The sequence below is a fragment of the Palaemon carinicauda genome, chromosome 8 (genome assembly GCF_036898095.1).
Source record: "Palaemon carinicauda isolate YSFRI2023 chromosome 8, ASM3689809v2, whole genome shotgun sequence".
NCBI classification, from domain to species: domain Eukaryota; kingdom Metazoa; phylum Arthropoda; class Malacostraca; order Decapoda; family Palaemonidae; genus Palaemon; species Palaemon carinicauda.
The window spans coordinates 136212926-136226411 of record NC_090732.1 but is presented as its reverse complement, the minus strand read 5'-3'; the positions used below and the strand labels follow the sequence as shown (position 1 = coordinate 136226411).

The following is a 13486-nucleotide window of genomic DNA, read 5'->3' as shown; positions in this document are numbered from 1 at the left end:
GACTTGGGACTTGACACAAATTAACTATTTAAAACCCTACATACACACCTTAAAATCTCTCTAAACAATCCCATATCATCATTACTAAATATTGTTCAGATTTGAAATTTTTCACTATCTTAATTATATTTATAATTTTAACTAAAGAATGAGGAGAAACCATAAAACTTCTTTATAGGATACAAATTTAGGCTCAAAATTTGTGACTAAGTGACAAAGTATGACATAAGTTTATAAGTAATGCAACATGAGGAAAAGGAAGTCGCCCAATTTAAAAAGGTACCCAAAAAAAACTACATGCAAAAAGTCTTACTTGCAACTCTGGCATCCCCGTAGACAGCAGTAATGTGAAAAGATTCACAATCAGTCGATAATGTTTCCGTAATGCCAAGTATGCTTTGCCACACAATTCTTGGAACCTAAAAAATTGATAAAATTGATAAAATGCTTAAAATGTTCACTACAAAGAAATTGATACTGTACTTTAAGTTAAGCATAATTATGTAAGTAATAATGAGAAGTTCACAATGAAAATTAATTTTCATCGAGTCATTTAATATGAATATCTATCTATCTACCATGCCAATATCTTCTCATTTTTTCTTTTTTGCCTGACGAGGGACTCAGCCGAGTTTGGTTGCTACTCCTAAGGTACCACAGCTCACCCTCCTCCACCATAAATGAAGCTTCGTATGCCGATTCCCTTACTGCTACTGCTCCTACCTCAGCAGTCATGAAGGTGACCCGAGGTAGCAGCAGCGCCTACCGGAACTGCGTCACAATCACTCGCCATTAATTCCCATTTCTAGCATGCTCTTTTTACATCTCTAACATCTACCCTCCTGTCACCTAGGGCTTTCTTCACTCCATCCATCCACCCAAACCTTGGCCTTCCTCTTGCACTGCTTGCACCTTCAGCAGATGACAATTTTCCATCTTCTCTACAAGGCCAAACCAACTCAACCCATTCAAATCCACATATTCATTTCTCACACCCATTCTCACCCTCACTGCTTCATTCCTAATCCTATCCAACCAAGATACACCAGCTATACTCCTCAGACATTTTATCTCGAACATATTTAATTTCTGTCTCTCCATTACTTTCATTCACCATAGCTACGATCCATACATCACACTGGTACAATCACTTTCTGATACAGAACTCTATTTACATTCATCCCTAACCCTCAATCCTTCACCACTCCCTTCACTGCCACCAACAATTTACATCCTTCATTCACTTTCTGACCACTATCTGCTTCCACTCCATTTGCAGCAACAGAACCCAATTACTTAAACTGATCCGCTTCAAGTAACTCTCCATTCAACATGACATTCAATCTGGCACCACCCTCCCTTCTCATGCATCTCATAACCTTACTTTTACCCACATCAACTCTCAAACTTGATTCTCTCACACAACCTTCCAAATTCCATCATTAATTGACACAGCTTCTCCTCTGAGTCTGCAACCAATATAGTATCATCTGCAAACAATAACTGATTCACCTCCTCTTCATGATCATTCTCATCTATCAGTTTCAAACCTTGACCAAGTACTTGAGAATTCCCCTCTCTTACAGCTCCATCAACAAACAAAATTGAATTTTGTACATTATTCCTTTTACTTTTTTATTCATCTTATATCTTTAACTTTCTTTTTTTTTTAATAGTGCAGTATAATATTTATCCTAATTTGGGTGCTTTCTCAATTGGAGCACTTGATCTTGAGGAACTCTGTTCTCAATTGGGGCCACTCATGGTGTTGAGGCACTGCTTTTTTCACTATGGCTGTAGATTAGCTTGTAACATTAGGGACAATAAATTAGTCTTGCAGATGTTACACAAATTCTCCTGTATGGGTACCACTTTGAACGTGGCTCGCAAAGCACTGTCCGTAAGATGTACTAAAGGTTTTTTAAAATACATACCTTAAATGAGGATTGCATTGCTTTTAGCCACTTATTTTTCATATGAATCCTCTGATTTCTTCCTAACAGGCAGTCTAATATTTTCAACTTTAACTTTTTACTTTCACCAATCATTTTGTAACAAATCCTTTACAGGAACCCTGTTGGAGTCTGTATAATATATGTGATTTAGTTATAATTAGACTTTGGATATGAATGAAAAGAATTTGTATCATGAAATTATTACAACCCGTTTATCACATGATACTCAAATACATATTGAGGGGAGAATGAGAGAGTAATAAACCACAAGATAGAGAAGAGAAAGTTCACTAGCAAATGCATTACCTGGATGAGAAATGAATTTGTATCATGAAAATATTACAGCCCATTTATCATATGATACCTGAATAACTATTGAGGAGGGAAGAGATGGTTCTATCACTCACTGTTCAAAGGAAAAGACAACCTTTTTTGCTGATGTGCTTGACAGTAAGCAGAGTGATGAGAAACACCTATCTCATTCCTGACTTCCTGAGGCTAAAATTACAAATTTAAATTTGTATTTTTCGTACCAACACAAACCTTGAGCTCTTCAATAGGGAATATACTTTCAGCAAAGCTGGAAGACTAGCTATAAGAGTTATAGCAAAGTATAACTGTCCCACTGCTAGTTAGCAGGGTGGGGTAGGGGGGAGTACCTTGTACCCCTCTCCACACACACCTGTGTTGTCTTATCACTTTTGATTGCAGACAGGACTTGCAGGGGGATATATGGCAGGGCAAATTTGTATAAAGAGCTCCAGGTTTGTATCATTAGGAAAAATACAAATTACTTTAAATTTGTCATTTGTTCCAACACTAATACAAACCCTTTCGCTCTTTATTTGGGAAGACTTATCCTAAGGTTAGTCAAAGTCCTAATCAACTGGCTGGTTTTTGCCCTGGGGTTTTCCTCCGTGCTATGCACATATAAAGAAGCATAACCCTGACACCTTGGTAAAACCTCATGCAATAGCATGCTTTAGCAGCCTCGACAATCCATGTGATTGTGTGATACTAGAAATGTGACTAGTCTAGGTAAGAATTCTTCGAAGTCGTAGGATTACTTAAACCAACCATAGATACCCAATTCCCACCACACAAAGGGGATATAGGGGCATATTAAGTATAAATTTCTATGCCAGGTTACATAAGGGAAATGGTAATTACATCCAGAGAGTGGAAGCCAGCTGGCAGAGTACAGTAATACCTTGACATATGAGCGACCCAACATACGAGCAGGCTGCCGAGCAAATTTTTGGAGTGGGATACAAGCACGTTTACAAATGCTAGCGCTAGGTGGCCGAGTGCAAGCCCACATCACATGTTCATTTAGCGGGATCTCCGACTGCTGTACTCATCTCCCGTGTTGTTGCGTTATTTACATGATTCTAACGTATATTTGTAGGCAATTATCCTAATAAGTAATGGGTCCAAAGACAGCGAGAGGAAATATTGGCAGTGAGAAGAAAATGCATATGATAATGATAAAGGGGAAGCGGGAGTGAGGTGAGAGCAAAAAGTCTTCCTAAGGTCTAACCTTCATTCTAAGTTACAGACCGATATAAATGATGAGATGGAGAGGCTTCTGTTCTTGTGGATTGAAGAAAAGCAGCTGGTGGGAGATAGTGTGACTGAGATAATCATCTGTGAGAAGGCAAGTGCAATCCATGAAGATTTGAAACAAAGGGAAGCAGCTGAGAGTAGGGAGACCTCAACTCAATGGAGACATTCAAAGCTAGTTGTAGCTGATTTGGCAACTTTTAAAAGCAAACTGAGATCCACTCAGTTGTGAGGCACAGGGAAGCTGCAAGTTCAGAAGTGAAAGCTGCGGAGGAATAGGCTGAACGTTTTGCCTCCCTTGTTGCTGAGGAAGGTTACATACCCAAAGTCTTGAACAGCACTGAAACTGACCTTTTTTGGGAAAAGATGCCACAGAGGACATTCATTATGGCAGAAGGGAAAACTGCCAGGCCATAAACCCATGAAAGATAGATTGGCTCTAGTCATGTGTGCTACTGCCAGCAGTGACTGCAAGATCAAGCCATGGCTGGTGTATCACACGGGAAACCCACATGCTTTCAAGTCACAAAATATTGAAAGAAAAGCTTCAAGTGATGTGGCAAGCAAATTCATAGGCTGCTTACAAGGTATTTATTCAATGAATGGCTAAATTTGGTCTTTGGTCCATGGTCCAGCAGACAAGAAGTATTTGATTGAGAAAAACCTGCCATTGAAATGTCTTCTAATTTTAGATAATGCCCTGGCCACCCTCCAGGTCTTGACGACGACACTCTCGATGATTTCAAGTTTATTAAGGTCTTCTATTTCCTGCTCAACACCACTCCACTACTCCAGCCCATGGACCAACAGGTCATTTCAAATTTCAAGAAGCTGTATACAAAGCATTTGTTCAAAAAATGCTTTGATGTCACAGATAACACCAACCTCATCCTTTATGAATTTTGCAATGCCCACCCAAGCATTGTGAATTGTTTAAAAATGGAGTTTTTATGATAAAACAAAGTTTTATGAATACTTACCTGGCAGTTATATATATATAGCTGATATCTCTAAATCGGCAGAATTTTTCAAAACGAGGCAACCGCCTTGTGGTGGTTGGGAGGTAGGTGGTAACACCCGTCACAGGGTGGTCCAAGGAATCATTCCCGTGTCCAAGACTTCAGTTCATCTATGCCCGACCTGTCTCCTGAGGGGAGGTGGGTGGGCCTTAGAATATATATATAACTGCCAGGTAAGTATTCATAAAACTTTGTTTTATCATAAAAACTCCATTTTTATGAATAGTACTTACCTGGCAGTTATATATATATAGCTGATTCACACATTTGGAGGAGGGAAACAGACAGTAAACATCGTTGGGGAAACAACAAAAGAGTTGTAGGAGATAAAAACACCTTGATTCCTTGCCTGCTAAGGTAGCTGATTCAAAGGTACAGCCTTTAGAGTGGCTTTCCCTTAGGAGTTATCCAGGAGCAAGCCTGCAAAGCTGCAAAAAACTCAATCGAGTCTGTCAAAGGGATAAGACCAACAACTTGACTAGACTTTAGAAACTACCTTCGCCCCATATAACGAAAACTGCAACCTTACTCAAACTAACCACCTAACCCTGCAACATAGACATAAACTATCTATCTAGACTGAGGGAACCGCACCACAAGACGAAGTCCACAGACCATCATAAAAACACAAACCCTCATACATGCATATAAACCAAGGTTGAGTGGGGTTATAAACTCCTTGCCTAATACAGAAACCGCAGCTATGTATGGGCCCAAGGTATAGAACTTGCCAAAGTCTACTCTCACCTCTCTAAGTTAATGAGAAGCGAAGACAGAGTTGCTCCTCCAGAAAATAGCATCCATGAATAGCCTAACTAACATATATTCCTGATATGCCAGAGAGGTAGCAAAGGCTCTCACTTCGTGAGCCCGACATTTCGACAGGGCGAAGAGTTCCTCCTCACATAATAGTTGGGCTTCCCTAATTTTCTCCCTCAAGAAAAAGGACAAAGCATACTTAGACGGGTTTTTTGGCAGACCTTTCACTGAACACCAAAACAAGTTGGATGCACAGCTCACGTTCATAGTGTGAGCCAAAAAAAAAAAAGAAAGAAAAAAAAAAAACTTTGAGGGACCTAACTGGGCAGAGGAGTCTTTCCTTCTCTCGACCCACTAGGTTTGTGAGGTTAATGACATCAAACGTCGTAGGACAGGGTTACGAAGGGTTCTCGCTCTTTACGAGAAAGATGAACCTTAAGCCACAAACTGCCCTCTTCCCAATCGCCTGGGCTTTGCTGACCTCTTGGGATTCGCTAGAGTCATAAGGGAGAGGGTTTTCTTTGCTACAACCCGAAGAGAGGATAGCGAGATAGGTTCAAATTTCTTGGAGCACAGAAACTTAAAACACCACATCCAGGTTTAAGAGTACCTACTACGCCGTCTGAAAAGACCCAATGAGGTCCTGCAAACCTTGATTTTGGGACAACTCTAGGCCTCTATGCCTAAAGACGGCAGAGAGCATACTGCTGTATCCATTGATGGTAGATACAGCCAGCTTAGCATCCTGTCTGAGGTACAAGAAGAAGTCTGCAATCTGGCTCAGAAAGGTAGTGGATGAGGAAACCTGTGCCGCCTGCACCAAGCTCTAAAGGTCTCCCACCTAGATCGGTAGACTCTTGTGAAGAGATCCTCCTTGCTCTGGCGATAGATTTCGTCGCTTGTGCCGAAAAGCCTCGAGATCTGACAAGCTTCTAGTCAGTCTGAAGGAAGTCAGTTGAGAGCAAGGGGGGTAAGATGATACCTCTCGAAGTGGGGCTGTTTGAGAAGATCTGGACTTGCCGAAGTCTTCTTGGGAAGTCCATCAACATGCCCATCACTTCCGAAAACCATTCCCTAGCAGGCCAGAATGGAGCCGCTAGGATCATTCGCCCCGAATCGAGGAGAGCGAATTTCCTGAAGACCAGATTGATGATCTCGAACGGGGGCAACGCAAACATGTCCACCCCTGTCCAATCCATCAGGAAGGAGTCCACTGCTAGAACTTCCTCGTCCGGGACTAGGGAGCAGCAGTAGGGGATCCTCTTCTTCCAGTTGGAGGCAAAAAAGGTCTGTTACAGGTCTGCCCCGCAACATCTAGAGACGGTCAGACTTGCGGGTTGAGAGACCATTCTGAGGGAAAAACAAGTCTTTTCCTGCTGAGCATGTTTGTCCCGATGTCTCTTGCCCTAGAACAAACCTCCTTTCTAGATCCAAGAAATCAGAACGAAGGCGTCCTAGATCTCGACACACGATTCGACTAGTGTCATCAAGAAGTCCTAGATTCTCATGTTCAAAGTCATGCCTCAAGCTAGAACTTCGACATCGAGCGTCCTGAAAGACGAGGCGCCGATCGTCCTGTAAGACGTGGCGCCGAAAGTCCTGTAAGACGTGGTGCCAAAAGTCCTGTAAGACGTGGAGCCGAGAGGTTAACAGAGCGAGACACTGAACGTACTAAAAGACAAGGTGCTGAGCGTCCTGGTGTCAGAAGAGACTCTTCTTGCTGACAGGAAGACCTAATTACGTGAACATGAGAGGGGCGGAGCTGAGACCAAAACACACGTCCGAAACTGACCCATTCTTCCTTGTAAACAAACCTCAGATAGAGTTTGATTGCATAGCCTGCCACTTAGACTCCTCTCTAGAACGGGGAGAGAGAATCGTTGTAGCTAAAAGCTATAGGAGGTTTCCCTATAAAAGGAAAAAGTAATCCTCCTTCAGAAGAAGTACTGACCAAAGGTCTGCTCCCCTCTTCTCAAAGGATTTGATGTCTCCATGGAGGACTTTGACTTCTGAACGAAGGCATAAAGAGCATTTACGTCCAGGACCGGACAAAAGACTCCCTCTCCCAAAAGAGAGACATTGAAGTTGCAAAGTCGGTTAGGCAGAAAAGTCTTATCGGAGTAACTAACAAAGGAGGATTCACTAGGAAAAAGATTTCACATCCATCCCAGTAAAAACACGGACCAAAGGTCTGCTCCTCTCTCCCAGGCTCGCCAGAAGTAGCAAAGTCTGGCTCCTACTGTTGTTAGTCATCAAAGGTTTCTGTTTTAAGAAACAAAAATTAATATATTCTAAAAGTTCCATTAATGACCACGTGAAAACTCAGAGGGTGGGGAACATGGAGCAACAGAACTTAGGATCCTCTCCTTCTGTCAACCTCAAACAATTTAACAGGAGAAAAGTGATCACTAAAGTCATCCTTGACAAAGAGCTTATAAGACGTGGCGTCGCCCTGAAAGGACAAGGCGGCGATCGTCCTATCATCCTGAAAGACGAGGCTGCCCTCGTTCCGAAAGACGAGGCTGCCCACGTCCCGAAAGACGAGGCTGCCCACGTCCCGAAAGACGAGGCTGCCCACGTCCCGAAAGACGAGGCTGCCCACGTCCCGAAAGACGAGGCTGCCCACGTCCCGAAAGACGAGGCTGCCCACGTCCCGAAAGACGAGGCTGCACTCGCCCCGAAAGACGGGGCTGCGCTCGCCCCGAAAGACGGGGCTGCGCTCGCCCCGAAAGACGGGGCTGCGCTCGCCCCGAAAGACGGGGCTGCCCTCGCCCCGAAAGACGAGGCTGCACTCGCCCCGAAAGACGAGGCTGCACTCGCCCCGAAAGACGAGGCTGCATTCGCCCTGAAAGACGAGGCTGCATTCGTCCTGAAAGACGAGACTGCATAAGTCCTGAAAGACGAGGCAGCATTAGTCCTGAAAGACGTTGCTGCATTCGCCCTGAAAGACGTGGCTGCATTCGCCCTGAAAGACGAGGCTGCACTCGTCCTGAAAGACGAGGCTGCATTCGTCCTGAAAGACGAGGCTGCATTCGTCCTGAAAGACGAGGCTGCATTCGTCCTGAAAGACGAGGCAGCATTCGCCCTGAAAGACGAGGCTGCATTAGTCCTGAAAGACGAGGCAGCATTCGCCCTGAAAGACGAGGCAGCATTCGCCCTGAAAGACGAGGCAGCATTCGCCCTGAAAGACGAGGCTGCATTTGCTCTGAAAGACGAGGCTGCATTCGTCCTGAAAGACGAGGCAGCATTCTTCCTGAAAGACGTGGCAGCATTCGCCCTGAAAGACGAGGCTGCATTTGCTCTGAAAGACGAGGCTGCATTCGTCCTGAAAGACGAGGCAACATTCGCCCTGAAAGACGAGGCAACATTCGCCCTGAAAGACGAGGCTGCATTCGTCCTGACAGACGAGGCTGCATTAGTCCTGAAAGACGAGGCAGCATTAGTCCTGAAAGACGAGGCAGCATTCGCCCTGAAAGACGAGGCAGCATTCGCCCTGAAAGACGAGGCAGCATTCGCTCTGAAAAACGACTGAAAGACAAGGCAGCATTCGTCCTGAAAGACAAGGCAGCATTCGTCCTGAAAGACGAGGCAGCATTCGCCCTGAAAGACGAGGCTGCATTCGTCCTGACAGGCGAGGCAGCATTCGCCCTGAAAGACGAGGCTGCATTCGTCCTGACAGACGAGGCAGCGTTCGCTCTGAAAGACGAGGCTGCATTCGTCCTGAAAGACGAGGCAGCATTCGTCCTGAAAGACGAGGCTGCATTCGCCCTGAAAGACGAGGCTGCATTTGCCCTGAAAGACGAGGCTGCATTCGTCCTGTCTTGAAAGACTTAGCGCCGAGCGTTAAGGCAAAATGATATTCATTATGCCGCTCGGCGCGTTCGGTTCCGACCAGAGGGTTCATAAGGCCGACTGGCGCTCTGGGACAAAAACCGAGTCAATGATGGTTTGTAAGCATTGATATTAGCAGAGAATATCTATGACTTAAGAATTGCCATTAAAATCAAAAGTGATGCAATGCAAAACTCTAAAAGCAGTGTAAGAATCTTAACGTTCAACGCTCTTTGCGTTACCATGGCAAGGGCGAGCATTCTTGGGAACGTTAACAGGAACGCTCGCGAGAGCGTTTGCTCGTGAGCTAACGCCTCTCGTTTCCTTTCGCCGATCGACGTTCCTTCTCCCATGGGCCGGGGAGCTTGGAAGATGTCTAAGGCTAGGAAAACAACGTCCCTGTGCTGAAAGAATCCAATGCCTAATTTAGCACTGAAAACTTGCACTATTAAACTCTTACACAAAAAACCATAATTAGTCCTGCCCGTTGTGAGAGAACTTAATCTTCTGCCACGGGCTTGAATGAGAAAGCAAAATCGTCTCTAGAACTTGCTATATAAACTGTAAAAAAAATATTATTATAGCATAAAAAACTGACATTTCCATAATAAAAGATGTTGAAGACACTCACCCGGTAGTTACATATAACCACCGGTAAAATTAAATGTCATAAATACCTACCCGGTAGTTACATACAAACGCCGGGAAAGTTATACGTTAAAGATTAAAATGAACAGAAAAAAAAAGGGAAAACAAATGTAATCCACAATTAATTCAAAGGGAATTCAAAAACAAGCGAGTTGAAATGATAAAAAGAACAGATATAGCAATAACGTATCTATATATATAAATGTAAACAATAGGAACATATAAATGAAAATGCTACTAAAACTAGAATTTCCATATAAATTAGTTGTTGGAGAATAATAGCCAACACTTAAAATCCCATATCGAAAGAACGCTACCAAGGCATGTTGGGACTGCACCGATAGTACCGAGTAACAGCGCAAATTAACCATACGCTAGTTCTATTTAATTTATGAAATTAGATCGATGATTTAAAGAACGAATACCAAATGGACAAATATTTCTTTAAAATTTTACATTAAAGTTAAAAAACTTATATATGTGGAATTCCTCCCATTCTTTGCATAAAACAAATAAAGAGAATTGTAAGACATACATGAAGATTACGTCACACGACTGTGACGTCATAGAGTTGCCAGAACGTATTTCCGTCAACAGGATTAAAAACTTCGCAACTAAAATATAGTGCACAAACAAAACCTCTGCATACAAACTGTGAGGATCAACCAACACTTTCGGTAACCTCATCTTGCATAAATCACTCGCACAAACACGAAAATTAAGTTATCACTCATGATAAACAAAGTAAATAATAATAATAAAACACAATTGCCAAAACCCTAAATCAGTGTACTTCACCAAACGAAGTCCAAAAAGCGAAGAAGGGAAAATGATTCGAAAAACTCTCAATGGAGGACCGACGATGTTTTCGATCCAGCCGGCAGAGATGAACTGAAGTCTTGGACACGGGAATGATTCCTTGGACCACCCTGTGACGGGTGTTACCACCTACCTCCCAACCACCACAAGGCGGTTGCCTCGTTTTGAAAAATTCTGCTGATTTAGAGATAGCTATATATATATAACTGCCAGGTAAGTACTATTCATAAAAATTATCAATGAAGCATGTGTACCACAAAGAACCCTGAATTCAGCTGGGAAGAAATTGTGGCCAGATTCTGCAGCTGAAAGAGATTTCAAATGGTTTGATACGCAGACTGACCCCAAACCCCTTGTGTTGGAAGATATTGTCTCTCTCAGAAAATCCATAGGACTGGATGTAGATGAGGCAGATGTAAACGACCTTGTTGAGGAGCATCAAGAAGAGCTCCAGACTGAGGAGTTGATCGAGCTCCAGACGATGCAACATTCGGAGGTGTTGCAAATCTTAGTGGCAAGGAGGTGGTGGAACCATAGGAACTTCTTTCTTTCAGGGAGATTAAGGAAGTATTGGCTGAGTGACAAGATGTTTCTGATTTTGTTGAAAAGAGACACCCTGATAAAATGTCTACAGGTCTTGCTTCAGCTCTTTTTAACGACACTTGCAAGACTCATTTCCGCAACATTTTGAAAGCGAAGCAGAAACAAAGGTCCTTGGATAGGAATTTTTCTAAAAGGCCTGCAGCAAGTGAAAGCGAGGCAAAAAGAGCAAAAACAAGTGAAGAACAGTAACAAAATAAACAAAGTACAGTAGATAATAAAAGTTTGAAAAAATTCAGTAAGCTAAGTTCAGTTAAGTTAATATGAAGTTTAAGGGGCCGGGCCAGGATCCCAATATATTGGGGAATAGAAAGAAAAACACAACGTCCTGAAAAAATTCACAGAGCTTTGTATGGCAATGGAGAATGTGTATAGGAAATATTTTGTCAAAACTCCTCTTACTTTCATAGTTACAGGGTAATTAGTGAAAGTACCTCAATAAACCAAAAACATTGGTCCCTACACGAAAATGTAGTATTTCTTCCGTTATCGTAAATTTTAACTGAGTATATTTTAATATAAAAAAATTGTGACAATGGCATCTGTATAGATTCCATAAGTCAAAAGACAATGTATTACTTGGTAATTACATCCTTCAGCCTTCAGTCTTGGCACAAACCCCATAGAGTAAACATTTGAGTTTGACCTCTGACATTCACTCATTTTTACGTCTGTTTTTCTCGGTTTCAGCAAGAATTTCATCATGCCAAAAGAGGAAAAAACAATTTCAACATTTCGCTAACATAAGGGAGAAGAAAATTCTCTAATAAGAGTACAGAAGTGGGTAATATTCCCGATGATGAAGGAGCGGCCGTCTCGCCTAAAGAAGCAAGATATTAAGCAAAGGGATCTTCATTTATGATTAAATTATGATAGATGACTGTGTTTTGATTTATTAATATCCAAAAAGGAACATAAAATTCATAATAATCATGATTTATTAATAGTGTCTTTGTAGAAATACAAAGAGAAACTTTGAATGCCTGCAATTCAAAACGATACTTATTGACCTTCAAATTCTATCTTCTCCCTTAGTTTTAAAGATAAAGCATTGAAATATGGTATATAACTTAGTCATTATAAAACAAAGGTTGCCCTTTTTCCAATTTTTGTTTCATATCTCTTTTCTTAAATTTTTTCCTTGATATTTAGGGTTTATTTTTTTTTTTATCAATGATAAAATTCATATCTAGCAAAAAAAATGACTTAAAAAAAAAAAAACCTTCTTCATTTGATTGAAGGTCTACATCAGGTCTATATAGGGTAGTAATTCCAGGTCTTAATATTAATTATGAAGGAAGGAGATAGAATTTGAAAAACATTAGTTTTCAGGATAAATCCCCTGGCGTTGAAAAACCAAAGGTAAGAGGCAAAAATCCTATGCAGTTTGGAAATGTCTTTAGTCACCTTATAATCAGTGGTATGAATGTCATGGTCCTGTCCATAAAAAACTGCATTAGCCGGCTGGCCCCTGAAGTGTTATGCTACGTAGTGTAAGGAACAATTTAAATACCAAATGTGTACCATCCAATTACCTCTTTCCCTTCCTTCCTCCCGCCTCCGCACCCCTTCCTTCTCCCTCCTCTACTCAAACCACTGTTATCATCTGTTTCAAAGGTAAGAACTACAAAATCAAACCATATTTTATTGTAGATCACAGTCCAGCAATCATTTTGTTAGTGCATATAAAGTATTACAGCAATTAAAAGCATGATTTTCCATTGTTATTTAATTGGTTTTGGTGTTTTTTAGATGGGAAAATTTGACTTGAGATACGAGCAATTTGACATATGAGCCTGGTCCTGGAATGCATTATGCTCATATGTCAAGGTATTACTGTACCATAGGTGCTGTTCCCCCCTAGAGGGGAAGATGAAAGAAAGATGGAGCCAGTCATTCTTATCACTCACTCCAGACGTAATCCTGGGTAATAATTAGTTATAACCTCTGTTACTTTTCATTCAAGGAGCTTGAGGTGTTTAAACCATTTGTTGTGCAGCCACCACAGGTCCAATAGTGAACGTATCCATGTTCCTGCGGGTTACGTGTTTGCAGGAAATGGGCGGTGAAAGTCGTCCAACACTTCCACACGCCCACTAGAAGATCCTGCTCCACAGCGTAATTTTTCTTGACTGCTATGGACATACTAACGCCCCAAGCATCTCGAGCTCAAGGTTTGCGCGTCTACGGAGGAGACCCAGGATTCAAGGCATGGTGAGATCGAAAAGTTTGTGATTCCCATTTTAACCTTCCTCATGCCGACAGATAATCTGTTCACTCGGGGGATGAACT

The 13486-nt window shown here is 42.0% G+C and overlaps 1 protein-coding gene across 1 annotated transcript in view; it reads right to left on the bottom strand.

Annotated features, from left to right (window-relative positions):
* LOC137645462 (phosphatidylinositol 4,5-bisphosphate 3-kinase catalytic subunit alpha isoform-like) overlaps positions 1 to 13486 on the bottom strand; it is a 99400-nt gene that overhangs the window by 14268 nt on the left and 71646 nt on the right. The window contains exon 14 of the mRNA XM_068378267.1: positions 314 to 419. Coding sequence (XP_068234368.1) covers positions 314 to 419 — 106 coding nt within the window. The remainder of the gene's footprint in view (positions 1 to 313; positions 420 to 13486) is intronic.